This window comes from Cavia porcellus, unplaced genomic scaffold (genome assembly GCF_034190915.1).
Source record: "Cavia porcellus strain 051 isolate PalLab524CR breed Dunkin Hartley unplaced genomic scaffold, mCavPor4.1 scaffold_19, whole genome shotgun sequence".
Taxonomy (NCBI): domain Eukaryota; kingdom Metazoa; phylum Chordata; class Mammalia; order Rodentia; family Caviidae; genus Cavia; species Cavia porcellus.
The window spans coordinates 42768473-42790366 of NW_026947502.1; the positions used below are offsets into that span (position 1 = coordinate 42768473).

Here is a 21894-nt window from a genome sequence, read left to right on the forward strand (position 1 = left end):
ATGTAGAATTAAGTTTTAAACATTTAAGCTTTGACAATTATTTAAGGATTAATATGAACTCCTTGAAATAAATGTTTAATAACATAACAATTGCTCATATTTTAATATTTTCATATCATTATTTTAACTTAAGTTTCAAGTTCCTATCAAATATCTACACTCTTTTTAAACATAAAAATACAAAGATTTAGTGTGACTTACGTTACTTTCTGATAGTCTCAGCAGAGTGTGTCTGAAGTAAAGAAGAGAGCAAAATCTTAATTTGCTGGAAGTGATCAGGGCACTTCGCTCACCTTCACATAGAAATACGAAGCATATAATTAGATAATAAGTTCAAGATTTCTTCTTCTTCAAGCTCTCTTAAAAATGTGAGGTAAGGAAAAGGAGAAGCAGATTAAGATAATTTATTATTTCAAATAATATTTGCTTGAGAAGGAATTTCAATGTGTTCTTAATAATTATGAACAACAGAAAAATTTGTATTTATAGTATTTTAGCCAAATAGGTCAATAAGTATACAATCAATTGAACAATCTGAAATAATATATGAAAAATTCTAAAGGGAAAATGTATTAAAAACTAATAATTTCTGTTTTACCATTTACTAAGCTATTTAACATTTTCTATTACATAAAACCTCTGAATTCTTTCTAAATCTCTCAGATGTGGGATAGTGTTTCACTGATCAATCCTTCTACATGCCATTGGCTACTGAGAAGTCATGTGGGTGGAACTAAGACTGTTTCCTATTTAGAGCCCTGTGGATGTTAAAGAAGAAACAGAATCTGTTTAATCAGAGGTGTAGCAACAATGAGTTCCAAACAGCAGTGTTTGAATTTGAATGATGGTCATGTCATTCCTGTCCTGGGATTTGGTACCTATGCTCCAGAAGAGGTAACAATACTGGGGTTGGCACTGGAGACTCACTCCCGCATGTTTATGGGGGGATCAAATTGTTCTCAGGGTAGAGCTCTTTCCTAAGCAGAACAGAGAAGTTGGCTAGATACTGCTTTACATCAAGATCTGAGTATGCACTTGCCTGTCAACTATACTGTCTTGTTTCTCTAATAGGTAGGGCACTGGCCTCCAAAGTACATTGGCCAATGGATTTTGTTTATGTTTAAGTTGGTTCTATAGTTAAGTAGAAAACATAAATCTTCTCAGTCATAATAACCATCTGATGGATATTCATTATACTTGCTGACCATGTGAGCACGCTTATGCCTAAGAAAATCAGGTGAACTAAGGCATCAAAAGAGGACTAAAAGACTCATTATCTTACTTATTTTAATTTCATTAGAAGAAATAATTACCTCTACATAATTCTCTAAATTTGTAACTGTTATAAGAGGGTCTCAGTAGCATGTTAGGAAATCTTGTAATTTTAAATTTTAGTCTAATTATATCTTCCCAGAAATCATTATTTTTAGTTTAATTTTAAGCATTGGCACTTACACAACTCAATACAATGCATAATGTAAGTAATTCCTTGGGCATGAACCTACTATAACTTTTGAGTACAGGTCTTTACTGGTAGCATTTACTTATGTATGTGGAATTGCTGTTTGAAAAATTTAGCATAACACTATGCTGTTCATTGAATTGTTCACTTGCAAGGTGGCCAGTTGATAACTTGAAATAACTTTGATATCTCACTGTTCTAACAGATAAGGTCAGTGTCCATCCTTGAACTGCTTGGACAAATAGTAGCATATTTGTAAAGTTGCTATCATTTGGAAAACAGGAAATTAAGAGTGAGCCAGCAGAAGAGTCTCTGTAAATATCTTCTCAGTGAAAATAATAAAAAATAGTATCTCTAAAAGCTTTACTTGTAAACAAAATTCCCATAAGCCCTCTATGTTCAGTGCTGGAGGAGTTAAGCATTTTGATTTTTTAATTTCCTGGAAAGAACTTTATCTTTCCTGGAAAGAACTCTATATGTCACTGCAGGCTCCTTTTCGGATACTAATTTTGTTGCTTCACTGCATGAATATTAACCATTGTTCTAAGTATGTGCTCAGTCCTGTGTGTCTTTCCAGTTAAATCACTGAGTGGGAAGCAATTTCTGGAGATCTCCTCTAGTAATTGTTTGGGATCAAAGAAGTACTTGAAATGCACTATGCTTGTTATGAAGATAGAAGACCCAGTCAAGCTAGCATGTGTTCATCACAAATGTACAACTAATTCAAAACACGAGGAAAAGTTGTTTTCCTGAAGTTTCTGCTTATTCTGAAACTCTACACCATGTGAATCTCTAAACACTACCGTTGAATTCCCTTCTAGGTACCAAAGAGTATGGCAAGAGTGGCCACTAAATTAGCTATAGATGCTGGGTTCCGCCACATTGATTCTGCTTATTTCTACCAAAATGAGGAGGAGGTGGGGCTGGCTATTCGAAGCAAGATTGCAGATGGCACAGTAAAGAGAGAAGACATATTTTATACTTCAAAGGTATTGTGCATATTGTGTGCAGGTGTAAAAACATAATGAAATGTGATGCATTGAGGTAATATTTGCATGATTTAATTTTAGGAATGATTCATAAATAACACATATTGGTCCATCATTACTCAATATATAACATCCAATACTGAAAACAGAGAAGGATGATGACTTTCAATTTTCACATTTGCAACTCTAATATGAAGTTTCTTTAGTTTCTGAGCTTCAACTTAAAGCAGTGCAATTCAACATCAGCTGTGCATTCAGAAAGACCTCGTTCAAGTTATAGCCTATTTTATCATATTGTGGAAGTCTTACCATGGTTAACAGTCTGAATATGAACTTTTACCTTTAGAAATTCTTATTGGTTAGTATCAGAAGACAACAGTGTTAGATTGCTCCTTTGGTGTTACACAAATTTTACTAAATTATCTTTTATTAGATATGTCACTTATTAAAAGTCCGAAGTGTTTCATACTAATTCTTTCCAATTTATTTCAATTGGTGAAGGAATTTGCCTATTAAACTATTTTGTCACCTTCTGTGAGACACAAACTCAGAATTATCAATTATTATTTGATAAAACTTTATCTCTTGAGAGATTTTCTTCCATTATTCCATATATTTGCTAGTACTAACCAAACGTCTGCCTGAGTATACATGAATAGATGCAATATAGATAAATTTAGAATAGAAGTTAATATTGTTCCTCTTTGTTAATCTGTTTCAAATGAGTAAAAAAGTGTCAATTTCAGGGAAATGAAATCAAGAATTTTAGTTAATATGTTAACTTACATAATACTATCCAACCTTTAACCTCTCTAGCTTTGGTGCACATTCCATCGACCTGAGATGGTCCAATCTTGCTTGGAAACTTCACTGAAAAAACTTCAGCTGGACTATGTGGACCTCTATCTGATTCATTACCCAGTGTCCATGAAGGTAGGCAAGTTGCATCATCGGTTCTATTTAACTGTAGCTGTCAGTGTGACCATGAATTGCATGGTTGACTGAATTAATCTCTCACAAATTAATATAAATTTTCTGTGCTGTGTACAACTTTCAAACCAGTTTATAAAAAACAATTTATTGGATTTTGTAAATGGAGCATCCCTCCTATGCGTACATTGATAGATGTGAAAATATCTTCAGAGTCAACTCTTTTTGTGAGCCCCATGCTTGTGCTAATGTAGGTCTCCTTGCTTTCTGTCAAGTCCCTTCTGTACTATAGACAAATGGACCTTTACTATAAAAGTCTTATTAATATTAAACTTGAGGATTTCTCAGTATCTTTTTGTATCAGAATTATTATTGAAAATAACTTAGTCTTCAATTCAGTCTTTAAACTCTATTTTTTCAATGTTATTTTCTAATTTCTGAACAAAGTTAAACAAAGAACAGTACACAGAACCATAACTCCATAAGTGAGAAGTGGCCCAGTAGTGAAGGGTACTGCACTGGCAGGCTGCACTGGGTAGCTCTAAACTCTTAGTCAGTTGTTAGCTTTGTTATATGGTGAAGGTTTCTTAATTCTGTGACTTCATTTTTTACCTGCAAAAAATAATCACTTCACATAGATTATAATGTAGAGAGGAGATTAAATGAATGTACAATCAAGAGCTTATTCTAGTACCCAAAACATTGACCTTACCTTATAAATATTTCTGTTTTAATATTTTAAAATATTAATGGCTAATAAAGTAAATGTTGAATCCTATTTTGTAATTATTAACAATAGGAATTGTAACAATCTCAGTGTATTTTTACATATAGGGAACATGAAAATATTGAAACTTCTCTGTCATGTTTGTACTTTCCTAGCCCCGTGGCATGCTGGTATAGGAAATTTCAAAACATAATGAAGCACAGGACACCAGAAATTTAAGGAAGTGTTTATTTTGAAGTATTATATGTAGTTAGAATTCTATTTTCTCATCATAATACTTGGATCTATGCCTTAGTGGGAAGAGCCCACAGTATTTTGCTGAAAACGGTCTATGTACACATGCATTAAAAGAAATTAAAGGCTCATTCTTCCTTATTGTGTTCTAGGATGTGTGCTGAACTCAACTGCCTTTCATAGAGGAACACAAATGAATTTCCTTGCACTAGGACATTGCATGCAATTCCACAATCCATAGCTGGTGATGGTTGGTTTTGGTTTTGTTGGTTTGTTTATTTTTTTGTCAGATATTGACTACAGGGAAATTTATTTTATGCTTTATATTGGTGCACACTTGTAATACATATTTATCTTGAGTGTTTGGTATGTGGATATGCCATTGCTTGATTCCTTTTAAACTCTCTCCTTCTCTTCACCATCTTCACATCTGTTGGAACCTGTCATACATACATATTTGTAGCTCCTGATGATCAAATTCTTGGTAGAAACTGAATGTATGTATAGGACATTTTGCAACCACTCACTTTTGGAAAATCCCACTTTCCTTCTCTTCTTTCCTCCTTTTATATGCTAAAAATTCATTCCTATTACTTACTGTCCAACTTATATTTCACAATTTATTTATATTTTAGTTCTCTCATAGAAAATATATCATGTGACATTTGAGTATGTGCATCTCATTTACCTAACTTCGTATTATAGCATCAAGCTGAATCCATTTTCCAATCAATGACTCAAGTTTTCTTTGAGGAGTCATTCATATTCCTGCATACTATCTATCTTCCTATTTAAATGTTTTCTTTCACAGTAGATAATACTTCTCTCATATCTAGAAGCAAAAAAGAAAAAAAAAAGAGAGAAGAGTTTTCAAAAGACTAAGATGGCTAGGAGCTTATCGATTTTATTTATTCTTTCAAAGAACCAACTCTGATTCATTGATTCTTTGTATTGTTTTCTTAGACTCTATTGCATTGATTTCCACTATGATCTTTATAATTTAATCCCTTCTTTTGACTGTTAGCTTGATTTGCTCTTCTTTTTCTAGATATTTGAGGGGTAGCATCAGGTTGCTTGGTTGTGTTTGTTCTGCTTTCCTGATGTGGAAATTCACCACAATAAGTTTTCCTCTGAGGATTGCTTTCATTGTGTCCCACAGGTTCCTGTAAGATGTATTTGTATTTTCATTTGCTTGTAGATATTGTTTAATTTCTTCTTGAATTTCCTCTGTGACCCACTGTTTGCTCAGAAATGTATTTATTCAATGTCCTTGTGTCTGTGGAATTTTTGCAGTTTCTTTTGTCATTAATTTCTAGTTTCATGGTGCTAAAATCTGATAATATGCAAGGGATAAATTCCACTATTTTGCATTTACTTAAGAATATTCTGTGGGCTACTATATGTTCTATTTTAGAGAAAGTTCCATGTGCTTCTGAGAAGAATGTATATTCTGATGTTGTTGGGTGGAACACACTGTATATGTCCACCAAGTCCGTTTGTTCACAAGTGTGATTCAGTTCTGTTAATTCTTTGCTGATTTTCTTTCTAGCTGATCTGTCTCTTTGTGTCAATGGCATGGTAAGGTCTCCTGTTATAAATGTGTTATTGCTTATCTGATTTTTCATTTCTGTTAATATTTGTTTTGTATAGCTGCATGCTCCCAAATTTGGTGCATATATATTTAACATTGTTATCTCTTCTTTTTGAAATTTTCCCCTAACTAGTACATAGTGATCCTCTGTATCTCTTTGGATCATTCTTGGTTGGAAGATTACATTGTCTAAAAACAGAATAGCTACTCCTGCTTTTCTTTGGGATTCTTTTGCATCAAAAATTGTTTTCCATCCTTTGACTTTCAGTCTATGAATTTCCTTTCAGGTTAGATGGGTTTCTTGTATACATTATATGGTTGGATGTGGTTTCATGATCCATTCTTCCAGTATGTTTCTTTTAATTGGTGAATTGAGGTCATTTACAATAGTAGTTATAACTGATATATATTGGTTTACTTATGACATGTTATCTTTCTGCTATTGATACTTTACCTTTGCTCTCTGCTTAATTCTTTACCTTGCTTAGTGGTTTTCATCCCTATGTTGATCTAGAATGTCTTTCAGTATTTTTTGCAGGATTGGTTTGGTGGTCATGAAGTTCTTCAGTTGTTCTTTGTCATGGAAGTATCTTATTTCTCCATGCATTTTGAAGGACAGTTTTACATGGCACATCAGTTTTGTTGGAAGTCGTTTTCCTTTAGGACCTGAAATATTTCATTCCTTGCTCTTCTTGATTTCATTGTTTGTGTTGAGAACTCTGCTGTGATTCTGATAGGCTTTGTTTTATAGGTGATATGTCTTGTCTCTAGCAGCTTTTAATATTTTGTTCTTATGTTGAATTTCTGGGATGTTGATTATTATATGAGTGGGTGCAGTTTTATTTTGGTTATGGTTATTTGAAGTTCTATATGCTTCACTGATCTGTATATCAGTTTCCATTCTCATGTTTGGTAAATTTTCAACTCTTCTGTTAATAGTGTCTTGATATCATTTATGTTGTCACCTTCCTTTTTGTTTATTCCTATCAATATCATGTTTTTCTTTGCATCATCTTGCAGGTGTTGAATTGTTATTTTCTGATTCCTTGTTATTTTTAAAAGATCTTTTCTTTCCTGCTTACTACCTGTAATCTTGTCTTTAAGGTCTGAAATTCTATCTTCACTTTTGTTGGGGCAGAGTTGCCCACTTTCAATGGAATTTTTGATTTCCTTTACATCTCATGAAATCTGCTTCATATATTCTGCTTGTTTCTTATATTGTTCATTCAGAGTTTCCATATTTTTGTATTGTTCCTCCAATTTTTTAACTATATCTTCTTCAGATGTGTTCAGCACTTCTTTCCTTGCATTTATCATTTCTTCTTTTACCTGAGAGATTATTTTTGATTTGAGTTCCATTACATCTTCCCAGAGTTGTTTCTTTATTTCAGTTGTTATCATTTCAGGAATTTCAGGTGTATGGCTTGCAATTTCTTCTATTCAGTATCTCCTAGACTTGTGAGTGTTGGGCTGGATGTTTGAAATTGCATTTTGCTCTTTCAGTTTGTCATTTTCCTATATTTCTGAGTTTTGAGCGATATTTCAAAGCTTTCCCAATGTGCTGAAAATCACCTCGCCAACTTTTGGCTCCTGGGTCCTGCTAGTCACATAAAGGTCACTAGGCTTGGCCCAGTTAAGCCTTCAGAGGCATGCTGTGTGTCCTCTGGTGATTTGGGATGCTAGGCATGCTCTTAAAAGCTGGGACCACCATACCAAAGCTTCCCCCATGTTCTATGGATCAAATAATTGATGTTCAGTTCCCAGGATTCAAGCGCCTCCGTGATGGATCATTTTTGACTCACATGTCTGTCTCTGAGCACTCATATGCTCAGGGTTGGAGATACACATTGATTGTTTAGCCAGAATTAGGACTTTTCCAATTAAAAAGAAAAATTGTTCCAGGAATAAGTACAGGGACATTGAAAGCAACAATTAATCACTAGGATAGCACATAATCACACCTAAGACCACATTATATATTAAAACATTTAAATGGCATCAGGGAGAAAATAAAGCATTTCACTTAAAATATCCTTAAAAACACTATAACCAAAATATTTTGTAAATATAACTCCGAAATATTGTTATATTTACTTCATGGAAGATTAGTGTTCCAAACCTAGATTTATCAGGGATTATATATATATATATATATATATATATATATATATATATATATAAACAGATAAAAATTACATGAAATGGCTTCTTCTGTCCCAGCCAGGGGAGGACCTGCTTCCAACAGATGAGCATGGAAAACTAATACTTGAAATGGTGGATCTATGTGCCACTTGGGAGGTGAGTACTTTGAAATAGACAGCAGAAAGGAGAAGGAATTTAGTGGATAGGGAGAGAAGGAGGGGGAAGATATGTGAGAGGGGGCAGAGACCAAGAAAAATATCACAACTCGACCTCTGAAAGTGTGTTATGATCTATTGGATCAAGAAATTCTTGACATTTACAAGGGTTATTCTGATCACATTGTAAGCAGGAATGTATTACAACAACATGAGAAAGATCATTTGGGAAAAGAAAATGCTGTCATCTCTTTTCCTCCATATATAGTACCTCTGACACTCTGAAGGATGACACAAAATTTTTCCATTTGTTATCTTCCCCCATTATTTTCTTAGCATCATTTCCAATCACCTTTTACTCATTTCTTGACAGTGTTCCTTTTAACAGGATTATTTGAATATGCATCACACCTCAGTATGTAACCATTTTCACAAACTATTTTTGACAATCTTTTTCTAAGGTCATGGAGAAGTGTAAAGATTTAGGACTGGCCAAGTCTATTGGGGTGTCCAACTTTAATCGTAGGCAATTGGAGATGATTCTGAACAAGCCTGGACTCAAGTACAAGCCTGTGTGCAACCAGGTGAGCACTCTTAACTTCCTGAGCTCTTTGTGTTTCTTGTTCTTTTTCCAGTGCTATTGCTAGGTTTCCATAAGTATTTTTCTTCTGTTCATCTTAATTTTGTACAATCGAAGATGTAGCAAATTCTTAATTCAACTTCTGATTTGCAACATTTTAATGGAAAAGCATTGAATATCATAGGGCTGAGATGTGTAAATCATCTATCAATGTGGGATATTGATAGGTAACTGGGTAGAGAGCCTCTCTGAGAAAAACAACTCAGACACTAGAATTTAACATGGAGAAGACCAGATGAAAGGAGAGAGATCCTCATGACCCAGGAACAAACTGAGGAAAAAAGAAAAAGAAAGGAAGGAAAAATGTGGATGAAGGGTTGGAACCAGATGCACTCACTGGGACCAGTCCTGCACTGTGCTGGGTGAGCTTCGGAGTCAGACAATTCATGGTGACACTAAAGCCTTGGCTGCTGAAATTGGGAATTTGGGAGTTTGTGAGTCTGGGGCCCTTGGTGGGAGGATGTGGCATGGTGTAGAGTGGACCCAATCGGAGAGCTGCATTAATTCATGGAGAGTGCTGGAAATTGGGTTCCACAGCAGGTGTGGCCAGCAGGAGGACATGTTGGAGTTGGGCAGGACAGGCCTTAACCCGGAAAGCAGTGGTATCAGTCAGCTGCTTCTGGCCCAAAGAGGACTGGTGGGATCTGCTTGGGCTGTGTCATGCCCCTGGTGAGGACCCAATAGCCAGGGATGAAACTATTCTGAATCTGTCATGTGTGCACAGTACAGACTAACATGCTGAAGGCTCTCACCAGTTGACTGCCTCAGAAAAGAGGGGCTAGTCCACAGCATCCCTGCATGCACCTCAGAAAATAGTAAACTAGAGAAGGCAGCAAGCATACTTCAGAAAAACCAAAAGCAATACAGAAAGGGCCTGAGACCTCCACCATACAACTGTCTGAAAGAAACCAGGATCATGACAAAAGAAAGAAATAAGAAAAAGCTTCCAGCCATGGACCCTGGGAAAATAAGTGCAAGAGAGGTAAATACAGAAGAGATCCAGGGCAGCAATCATGCAATGACAGTCATAGCATCAGCGGGCATAATGAAATACCTTCATGACCTCACAGATGAACTTAAAATTGAAATTCTATTCCAAGTGAGGCAAGATATAAAGATTAATAAAGGAAATGCTAAGCCCCTCTCAAGAAAACACAGATGAAAGAATGGAGAAACCCAGAAAAAGAAGACAAACCTTCAGTGAAGAATATAAACAAAATCTACCATACATGAAACAGATCTAAAGAGATAACCAGGAAATTAAAAACTCCATTGAAAGCTGGTAAAATGCCTTGAAAGAAATTAAAGTTAGCCTTTCAAAATTTGAAAATAGATTTGCAATGTGTGATCATGAAAGAAAAGACCTCTTAAAAATAATGGGGAACCAGAAAGTAACAATACAAAGGATAGAAGATGACAAGAGGATCTATAATTTAAAAATATAAAAAAGTGAGTGAAGAAGCAAGAGTAACCACAAATGAATTACAAAAGCTATTCACTGAAATAATTAAGGAAAACTTCCCAAGCATAGGAAAAGGGAATGGTATTCAGATAAATGAGGCATACAGACCTCCAACCAACTATAACCAAAGCAGATCTACACCCAGACATATAATAATCAAGATCCCAGAAATTCAACACAAGAATAGAATATTAAAAGCTGTCAGAGAAAAGAAACAGATTACCTGTAAAGGAAAATGCATCAAAATCACAACAGACTTCTCAACACAAACTGTCAAATGAAGAAGAGCTTGCTGTGCAGTAGTCCAAGTTCTGAAAGAAAATAACCTCCAACCCAGATTAATGTACCCTGAAAAACTCTCTCTCAAAATTAATGGAGAAACAAGATGTTTCCATGACAAAGAGGAACTGTGGGAGTTCGTGACCACCAATCCAAACCTACAAAAAATACTGAAGGACATTCTAGAGAGAGAGAGAAAAAAATACTACCATTCTAGTAGCAGAAAACACTCAATGAATGGGGCAGACAGTGGAATGAAGGAGAAAAGTGGACAAATAATAGCAGAAAAATAGAATAGCAGAGATGAGGCAGAGAAGGGTGGCTATAATCTCTAATATAGATGGCCTTGTCACACTAATAAAAAGACACACAGGCAGAGTAGATCAGGAGATAGGATTCTTCGAGATGCTCTGAATAGGAAATATACTCAACCTGAAAGAGGTTAATAAAATGAAAGTCAATGATGAGAAAATGATACTCTATGTGACAGGGAACCAGAGAGAAATAGGGACAACTTGTCCAGCAGCTGTAGATAGATTGGAGAGTAATTACACTTTTGTGCAGTGAAGAACTACTCAGCTAGAAAGAAAGAAAACCCTGAGGCTTTAATAAGTAAAGGAAAACAGCTCAAGATCAAGCTCAGGAGTAAAAAGTTTCAGCACCATGTAGATAATCGGTTGTCCCCCTAATCTAAAAACTAAAGGAGTTAGTGGGACCCAAAATATACAAAGCACCCTGAGAAAGGAAAAGGGGAGGAATTATCTCAAAAAAGGAAGACAGAGGAGATTGTTAATAGTGTATCAGGATTTAAAAGCCACATTAGTCTTATCACTCTGTTTAGTTTGATTTTATTCTGTTCCAGTCTGTCTACTCATGCTAGATTTGAGGGCAAAGGCAGTAATCCCCAAAATAGTAGGATATACTATGGTAACTATCTTTAATTTCCTATTAACTTAAACTGAAGCCCAGTGTTACTTACATTGTCTTACTATGACTGATCATATTTGAATCTGGTTTGTTAAACTGCTGTTTTGTCTTGACTTACTTTATTCGAATTTGGTATGCTTGATATTTTCAAGTCTAAAGTAGAGGCACTACTCTGAAGATGACAAGATGTAAAAGATACCCATCCTGGTTTGATTATTAACTGCATTTGAAGTCCTCTTATATCTCCAATGTTGTGTTTTTATCAAAATTTCTATTTTATCTGTTTTCCCTATAATACAGAAAGGATAAATGTACATGTAGAGATTCACACATGTGGAGAATTTCTAAACAGTTGATGGGAACAGATTCTATAATACACAATGTAATGAACGGATACTCTGCAGAAGTGACACTAAGATACAGTGCTAATTCTATAGCAATATGATATAAAATCTAACAATACTATTAATCACTGTTCAGAGTGATATTAGTCTAGTCTCTTATTTTTAAATTCAACATACATAAAGATATGGACAGCTATTTCTAAGAGAATGAGAGATTATGATAGCCATTGTTGACTTCCCTATTGTCTAGTCTTGAAGACCTAAAATGCCTTCATCATCCTGTTCTGATTGTTTAGTGCTATATTGTTCAGTATGTATTCACTGTATGTGAAGATGTGGACAACTATTTGGAAGAAAACAAGAGACAATATGAAAGACAGTGAAGATCTCCAGTGGTCTTGCTTTGAAATATATGTTTCCTAAAATAGTTTCCTTATGATCTGTTTTGTTCTGTTTAATTCTACTCTCTTTAAAAAAAAAAACCAATCTCAAAGCTATGATGGTAACCTGAAGTAGGTATTAAGATCTCAGGGGAAAGGTATACTTCCCTATGAACTATGATGGATGACTGCACATTGAGTGATCTAAAGCTCTGTGCCAAGGACTGAGTATCAGAAATGTGTATCAGAAAATAGGTCAAAATGTGTAACAGGAAAAAAAAAAGTCAGGGAAATGTGTATCAGAAAATTTGTCAAAAAACATGGCATGGATAAGAAATAAGGCTGAAGTGAGAATAAGACACATGCTGGAGATTTATATGAGTGCTAAAGCTTAATTCCTACATCCTGGCATCTCCTCTTTCATCAGTCTTGACCAGAGACACAGCCTACGAGAAAATTAACTGAAAAATTGAAAGCCTTTCAAGTTGAGGAAAGAAGCCATCTGTTTCCTAATAGTGGATGAAATCAACATTTTGGAATTTTACCAGTGTTGTCTGTTGATTGATTTCATCTTAGTCAGTTTCTGTCTGTTTTCTACCATCAGTTCTATACCTTAATCATGGCTATTATGTGCATGCATCGGCACTAACTTATTTTTTTAATTAAAAGCTTTCACTCATGTACTAAATGATAATGATAGCAAAATATACTTTAAAATTGTATGAACAGGGTAAATAATGACAGAGTGCCTTAATTTCAAATATAAATATTAAAAACTAAAGTGCTATCCATTGTTATGGTCCTTATGTTCATACATTTAGAATTATTTGAAAAATTATATAAAAGATTATTAGGTTTTGTCCTAGATCCCTGATCTTCCAAATGAGTGTACGGTGGAGGATAAATAAAAAGTGAGAAATTGTATGATTTGTGGTGCTCCAGGAGGGTCAAAACCCTTTAATTAAGCTTGAGGCTTCGAAGGTAAAGACAAAGCATTCTCTGGATCAGTCCACTTATTAGGACAAAGGACAAATGGTGGAGAAACTGAGGAAAGTGCAGGCAATGAGCAGGACGTTGGGAGTCACTTCAAGGACGTCTCCAAGTAATGAATCAAGTCAATTCAGTAGTGCTGTCTTATCATGAAGACATGGTAGAAGTGAGACTGTAGGAGTAATCTTTACAGCTGCAGTTTCTACCTTGTTAACTGAGGTTGGAGCCAGAGTGTCCACAGCTGTGACCTTATCTTGTCCTTTGAGGTATCTTTGGCCTCACAGGCCACTATAGGCCTCAACCAGGACCAGTGGCGATTCATAGAAGTTCACTTACTATGAATCAGCATCCATCACCAGGCAAGGGGCCTAAGCCTAGGACAGACTCACAGATAAACATAGGAAGCCAATTAGTAAAATTTAAATCCTGCTCAGAGCTGCTTTGCAGTGGTCTCCAACAAAAGATCTATATTAACCTACTGATATCCAAAAGTGTTAACATTTTGTTATCTTGCAAAGTGTAGTTAAATCTATGTTGGTATACATACAAATGTATGATTCACTTTGGCTAAACTTGTGCAAAGTACATTGCAGATATAACATTCCATCTCTAGAGAGAAGACAAAAAATGGCTTCCCAAAAATAATTACAGTTTTATCTCAGTTTACAATCTTAATTTGTTTAACGGTTTTTGGGAAAGATGACCATAGTCACATTTTTCACCCAAAGAGAAGTTCACTCATGAAAACAAAATTTTCTGGAATATTTTTGTTCTACTAACCAAAAAGTGAACAAATAGAAGCATTACTTACCTGAGGTATTAATTAATACCTTTCAAATGATTACTTGTTTCATTTAATTTCCTGTCCAAAAAATTCCACCATTTTCCCAAAATATCTTGTGCATTTCATTTTTATCGATGATTTATTAGTAGTTTAGCCTCCAACATTTGGTAATATTTTCAAGCTCTTTTAATCTAGAGTGATCGTCAGTGTTTTTCACTCTGTTATCTAGGCAAGTTAAATCAGTAGTGTTACCATGTTGTTGCCCTCAAATGTTTGAGAGTTTTTTCTCTACTCCAAGTTCCTGGAAATTAGAAGTTAAATCTGAGTTTTCTTTTACATGCTTTGATCCTAAAATTTCATCCATTGCAACATGCTCATTTAATGACAGATTTTCTCACAATTACTACTCCTACTTTGGCTAACCTCGTTAAAGCCAGAGATCTTTTAAAACTATATGCACCTTCACTGCAATAATTACTAACTTGCTGGGGTAAAGTTGTCATCAAGTTAAATTATATTTCATGGCCAATTTTTACATCAGATTTTAGTATGTTTTAATGATGTTTTCTGAAACAAATTATTTGTTAGGGATTGTAAATAATTATGTATGTTTTAAACTACTGTGTTTATTATCCTATATATTTTTCTTCAAATTAAAACTTAATAAGTGAATATGAATTAGAATTATTCCTATAAGATAGGGTAAATTATATTACCTTTTTATATTATAAATTATTTGAGGGGACTTATTAAAATAATGACCACCATTGGGACCAGGACTTTAGTTCAGCCTCACAATCGCTTGCCTGGCAAACACAGGTTTTAGGCTTGATTCCCAATACCAAAAAACAAATAAAAATTTTAAAATACATAATGAATATCAAAGGAAATATATTTTGATTTCCTTTTTCTCCTTTATTACATATATCCTTCACTATGTAATAACAAATTTTTATTTTTTCTATGTTTACTGATTTTACCTATGTTGGTTAATGATGTAGCTAGTATTGTGCCCAAGGAGAATCACAAGAATTAAATTTACCTTGAGGTTGATTGTTTCCACTCAAATTTCATGTCATACAGATTTTTCTTTTGTTCAGCTTCTTTTATTTTTCTGTCAATATAGCCATGGAATATGATCTGATATTGTTCTACCTGTTCATCCACAGGTAGAATGTCATCCTTATCTCAATCAGAGCAAGATGCTTAATTTCTGCAAGTCAAAAGACATTATACTGGTTGCCTATAGTGCCCTGGGATCCCATCGTGAGAAAAAATGGTAATAAAGCTTTAAGAACCACATCAAAATACTTTCTGATGAATTGTTGTTAGTTTTACAGTGTATCTCCTGAAGTTCTCTCTCCACTGGCTCAGGGAAGAGATAGACTTTGCCTTTCTGAGGAGATCTTGGTTCACATGAAAAGCTTTGGTCTGCGGCTGCAACTTCATCTGCTTTCGAAGCCTGAACCCAATACACAGGATATCTTCCTTTCCTTCCAGGGTGGACCAGAATGCCCCAGTTCTCTTGAAAGATCCAGTTCTTTGTGCCATGGCAAAAAAACACAAGCGAACTCCAGCCCTGATTGCCCTGCGTTACCAGTTGCAGCGTGGCATTGTGGTGCTGGCCAAGAGTTTCAATGAGAATCGAATCAAAGAGAACATGCAGGTAATGTGGGACCCTGTGCATCAAGGCTCCTCCACACCACCTTTTCTGTGTGCTGCCCTGCAGGCTTCCACATGTTTTTGTGTCAAGTCATTATTCCTGGTAGTGGTTGTATATGTGATACTTGTTTGCACTCCTAAGTGTTTTCTCCTAACCTGCAATATTGCTGATGCTTACATGTCTGAATAAAATTAAGTTGGGCTGATTTGGGAAATTTGGACTTAGCACACCATTAGTAATGTATTGTATGGACCTCACAAAGTTACCGCTTCGTTTTGTATTTTTATGAAATAAAAAGTAAGTGAATTCTCTATTTCTGAAGGATTTGAAATTGACACCTAAGCTCCTCTGCTCCAATAGTTTATTGAGGTGTGGTATGAGGAGCCTCAACTTTCCTCCATATGTGTTTCTTCCATTGGTCAACTATAAAATATTTCATCTCTTCAATTATTATTTTGGGAAGGGAGAGAGAGAACATTTGCAAATTTATATCTAAGTTCAAAACTTGTCCATCATTTCTTCTGTCAAGTTCTACTGGCAAATGAAATTTACAGGCCAGTCAAGATAAAAGAATAACATTTTATTTAGTTATTTTAAAAACAGGGTATGTGATCCCTTTTATTCTCACCTTGAGCTCACCTTGAAGCCCATGCCAGCCTCACACTTGAGGTGGTCCTCCTGCCTCTGCTCCAAGTGCTGGTATTACAGGCCTGCATCACCACTCTTGGTCACACCAACTTGTAGTGGAAAGAAAGTGTGAATGCGTGGATGCTGAGAGATGAGAAGTATGGAGCAAGGGCATTTTTAAAATCAATCATCCACATGTATGCATTCTGGATATTGCATGCTTCTCAGATTCAAAGAGTTTACTGAAATAATCTTCCCCTCTAGTAGCTAATGGAGTGTTTTTATGAATTAAAGTTTCTTATCTTATTCTTATCAAATGCTCTTTGCTTTCATCTGGTGATCAACAATCATCGTGTTTTTTTCTATATGGGAGAAAGCAACCATATTTTACTACTTTGTCCTGCAAACCTTACTGTCTTTCCTTTAATACTTACCTTTCTTTCAATGTCGGTCTTTAAGTGACATGTGAAATCAAGATCAGATATTCATATGTGAATTTAAATGATTATCAAAATATGCCAGTAGCTTTGGGTATATTTCAGACTTTTCTCCTCATCAGCCTATATATTTATTTTTCCCTGATCTTAATTGCATTAAAATTCAAAGTAATAAAATTTTTCATTACTTACTTGCCAATTTAGAAATATTTCAGGTATTTCTGTTGTATTCTCGTGTTGAACAAAATGGAAAAGCTCTTTATAAACCTATCAAATTTTCCTTCAGGTTTGTTTTAATTACACTGAAGCAGTTGATATACTTGGGGAGAATTTTTTGACAATATTAAGGTTTGAAATCCATGATTGTGATAAAATTTGCAATTTTTAAGATTTTTCTTTTATAAGAGAGGTTAACTTGACACATTTTCTCTGGTAAGATATCTCTAGAAACTGAAACATAAAAGACAAATTGGATATATTTAAGAAAATCTTTAGTACTGATCATTTTTGATGATTTTTTTTGGTTTTGAAATTTGTAATTTGCTAAAAATCCAAAGAATAGTCCTCTGTCTTAGATTCATCAGTGTATTGTTGACATTTTAAATTCTGTCTCTTTCACAAGTTATTATTCTAGATTTAAAGGCCTATTTCTTTTAAAACGTTAATAGCTAATAAAAATCATTCCTGTGTTTAAAATATTCCACATTGAGGCAATAAGATCCCCTTGGTGTTTTGGGTTAAGATCCCCTCCTGGGTGCTTTGCACATGGAATCATTGCCGTTTGTACAATTCCTAACTTACATTGAAAAGAATGTTCAGTACTAGGATGTGCCAATCCCAGTGTAATTGGAAAATTATTGAATTTATGATATTTCAAAATTTGACTCTAGATTATTCTGAATGCTCAGGAACAAGACACTATCCTATTTAAAGCATGAGTCTTCCAATTTATTTATCTCTACTTGAAATTTTTTTCTGAAAATGTTCTGTAGTTTTCACGTTTTATGTGTAATAAGAAATTTCATTTTACTTTTCACATGGTATTCATTACTTGTTTGAGTTTTTGCTGATTTGTTTGAGTTTTTCTTTTCATAGCTTTTGGAACCTCTTCATATATTTTAAGGACAGTTTCTGAACTGTTAATCTGATGAATCTGAAATTTTTACATTGAAAAATATGAGATATAAATGTAATAGAAATCTTCTACTTCTCTGATAGGTTTTTGAATTCCAGTTGACTTCAGAAGACATGAAAGCCTTAGACGGCCTGAACAGAAACATGCGATATGATGATTTTGATATGTAAGTAGCTTTAGTAAATACACTGATTCAATTTACTTTCTGAGGAGCAGAATGACATGGTTGTTGAAGGTGTCTCAGGAGTAGGAATAAATTTGTAGGTTTGAGGTAAAGATTCAACAGAAGTGTTTTGGAAATCTCAGATTATCTCCAGTGTTCTCTCTGACCCCACAACAAGATGAGCAAAACCAAGATTAGCTTGGACTCCCACACTTAGGCTGTTGCATTTTTCATTCTGTGGAATGTTCCAGATCACCAAAATCCTTCTGCACATATACGGCATGCACACCTTTGAATTCTACAACAAGTATGTGCACACTGTGGACATCACAGTGCAGTATACTTAGACATTTCCAAAAATTATGTTTAAATTAATCTTTAAAAGCATGCTCAATTCTCTATCATATTAAAAGGAACTTCTGTATTCTGATAATCCACCCAACAATTCCCACTGTGTTTGTTTGGAACTCATCAGTGAATGAGGCAGTTTAATACTGAAAGGGTTTTAGCCTAGACGGGACACTGTAGCCAGGAAAGCCTCAACCGGAACCTCCCCTACTCCTAGAGATTTACATGTGACTCTATTTCCCCCCACTCTTAGAAATCTGCCGCTGGCGCCAAATGTGTGCCAATGATATATCTGTGCATCTCTAATGGCCCTAGGGCACTACCCTAAGCTTAGGCTACTTATATACCCCCCACACCACGTGTCCGCCAGAGAGAAAGCTGGACTCCAACAGTCGGGGGTGTCAGATATCTCTCTCCATGTTCTCAGAATAAAGGCCTCTTTTGTTTTATACTTCACATCTTTTGGAAATAATTGTATCAAATATGTTTAATAATCTCATCACTCTCCCTTGCTTTTCACTCTATATAACTGTTCAAAACCCAAACATTCCATGTGGCTTCAGAAAGGATGCAATAGTGATCACTAAAACATTTAGTTGTGATTTTTAAGGACACAGATTTCAATAGAAAGACTGCACAAGTACTGAAAAATAGAGGGAATACAAGGGAAGATTTTGCAAAAAAAAAAAAAAAAAAAAGAATTATTCTTGGAGAAAATTTATATCTCTCAATAGAACTTAGTATCTCATTCATTAAGATCATAAAAAATGATAAAGCACAGATACTGTAACTGAACCTAACAAGAAATTACACCACATCTACTTGTGGAAATTTTTAATTCATATTTAAAATGAAGATGACAATGTACAAAAGAGCATTTATACAGCCCAAATGTGATCATGCTGATGAGTAGGATAATACATATTATCATTACAAATATTTTGATTAATATAAAGATACAGAAAATATTGCTAACATTATGATAAAGCATAAGAGGTCAAGCAAGCAATAATTTTATCTAGCCAGTAATTGTTTTAAATAATTGATTTTATTTTATTAAAGAATAGAGTTTGATAAATAATATAATAAATTCCATGGAGAGGAAAAGTATCTTATAAGTGACATTAGTTTCATTTCTGAACCAAACACACTATGTTATGTGCAATGGATAGCAAATAAATATTTGCTGAATTAGGAATATAAAATTCAAATTGCTACCTTTTTAATTGTTCAACCTGAAATATGTTTAAAGCAATATCTGAAACCGTCCTTGCCCTATACAAGGCAAAAAGAGAATTCATCTTCATTGAAAATGTGAAATAAGCAGCTCAGGGGATCTTGGGTCTACCTGCACCCTCAATTCTGGAGACTGAGCACCCTGGGGTGAGTGTGCTTACACCATCCCAAGCACCAGGAATGTAAGATCATTGCTCCCAGCAGGCCAGGGAACTTCACTTCCTGCTACATTCAACCAGCTCAGCAGGTCTTGGGCCTGCCTGCACCAAATTCCCAGCTTCCTGCTGCTCTCAGCTGGGGGTATCTTGAGCCTGCTTCAGGGAACCTTTAGTTCCCATTAGTCATCAGAGAAATGCAAATTAAAACTACACTGAGAGTCCATCTCACTCCAAAAAGAATGACTAGGATCAAGTAAAACTACCAACAACAAATGCTGGAGATGCTGTGCGGAAAAAGGAACTCTCTTGCATTGTTGGTGGGGGAGTAGACTGGTCCAACCACTGTGGAGGTCAGTCTGGAGGTTTCTCAAAAGCTGAGATTGGAAGTCCCATTTGTTCCAGCTTCCACTTCTAGGCATATTCCCACAAGAGCTGAAAACATCAGACCACAGTAATATATGTGCACCCATGCTTATAGCAGCACAATTTGTAATAGCCAGATCTTAGAAACAACCTAAGTGTCCATCGACTGAGAAATGGATAAAAAAAAGTTGTGGTATTTTTATACAATGGAGTATTTCTCAACTGTAAAGAATGATCACACTGAGATATTTATAAATAAATGGACACAGCTTAAGACCATACTCATAAATGAAATAAATCAAAGTCACATGTATAAATTCCAAATAGTTTCACTAGTTTAAGAAATGGTAAGAATACATAAAAATATGTGGTAATCATGATTCCCCATTATATTTCTTTGTAATCTTATAATGTTTTTATTCAATAATTAGAATGTTTTTATTCTGGGTTTTTTGATTTTATTGTTTGCGATGGTATGAACCACTATTTTGAAGGAAACAAGACACTATAATAGCTAGTGGTGACTTAATATCATCTTGTTTTGAAGTCCCACCAAGCTTTTGTTCTTCTGTCTCCATAGGTTTTATCATGTTATATCTTTTGGGATTACATTATACATGTTAGTATAAACAAAATTTTTTATGGACAAGGAGATAATATAGTAACCATTGTTTGCTTTCTGTTAGTTTCTTCTGAGTACCCTGTAATACTTTCATTCTCTTGAATAGTTTTACACTGCCTTGTTATGTTTGATACTATAGTATATGAAGGTGTACTCAAATATTTCAATGAAAGAGACAGTATGGTAGCCACTGTTATGTCGGGGTGTCTTGTGGTGAAACACTATGGTCTTTAAATTGCTCTGTTCTGACCTGTGTTGTTATGTCCTCTTTTATCTTAACCTTTTTTTTTCAATAAAAAGAAGTTAAAAATTAAAAATAAGAAAATGTGAAATAAGAATAAATGTGATGGTATTTTACTAGATTGAACAAAGCAGCTAAAGAAGAGATATCTGTATATTCTGGGGAGATAACAATTAAAATAATTAAGATAAGACTTTTTAAAAGCATTTCCTATTGATTCATTTTGACCAATTTTATAATCAGTTCATACTTAAAATAGGCATTTCTTTTTAGCATTCTAAAAATGCATTTGTCAATCTCATAATATGCATTTTTTTTCTTGTTTTAGGACTAACACCCATCCTAATTATCCATTCTCTGATGAATACTAACATGGAGACGTTTATCCTGACATCCCCCCAGAAGTTCCTGCGCATGGATACGGATGTGTGAGATCACTGAAACACAGATTTTAGACTCATTTCTTCTCATCTATTCATGCTGTCCACTGACACTATGGTGGAATTATATTACAGTTTTGAAAGAAGGGCACCCAATGTTTGTAACATTTTGAAAAATATAAATTCCTTACCCTAAAAATATCTTCCTAGTACTGTGTCTATTACACTTACAGCTTACTTTCTTCTACCTCATTCAAACTAAAAACTGATTTGCCTAAAAGTCTGCAAGGTGGTACAGGGGCAGGGATGATAAAGTTGCTTTACAGACATTTGTGGGCTGGCAATACATGGAGTTCACAGCTTCCAGGAAAGAGTGGTCATCTGGTATTTGTCAGATAATTTTTTTCAAGCTCTCAAGGAAAAAGAAAAACCACTGAATGCAATCTGAAAGGTTAGGCACTTATGAGAATATGATCAACAATCCA

The 21894-nt window shown here is 34.8% G+C and overlaps 1 protein-coding gene across 1 annotated transcript; it reads left to right on the forward strand.

Annotated features, from left to right (window-relative positions):
• Positions 1–711: 711 nt before the first annotated feature.
• LOC100722094 (aldo-keto reductase family 1 member C1-like) lies at positions 712–21610 on the forward strand. The gene is made up of 9 exons (XM_063230967.1): positions 712–894; positions 2284–2451; positions 3268–3384; positions 8154–8231; positions 8692–8814; positions 15206–15315; positions 15537–15702; positions 17982–18064; positions 21358–21610. The coding sequence occupies exons 1-9, from the start codon at positions 811–813 to the stop codon at positions 21398–21400; spliced, it is 972 nt and encodes a 323-aa protein (XP_063087037.1). The 5' UTR covers positions 712–810; the 3' UTR covers positions 21401–21610.
• Positions 21611–21894: the final 284 nt, after the last annotated feature.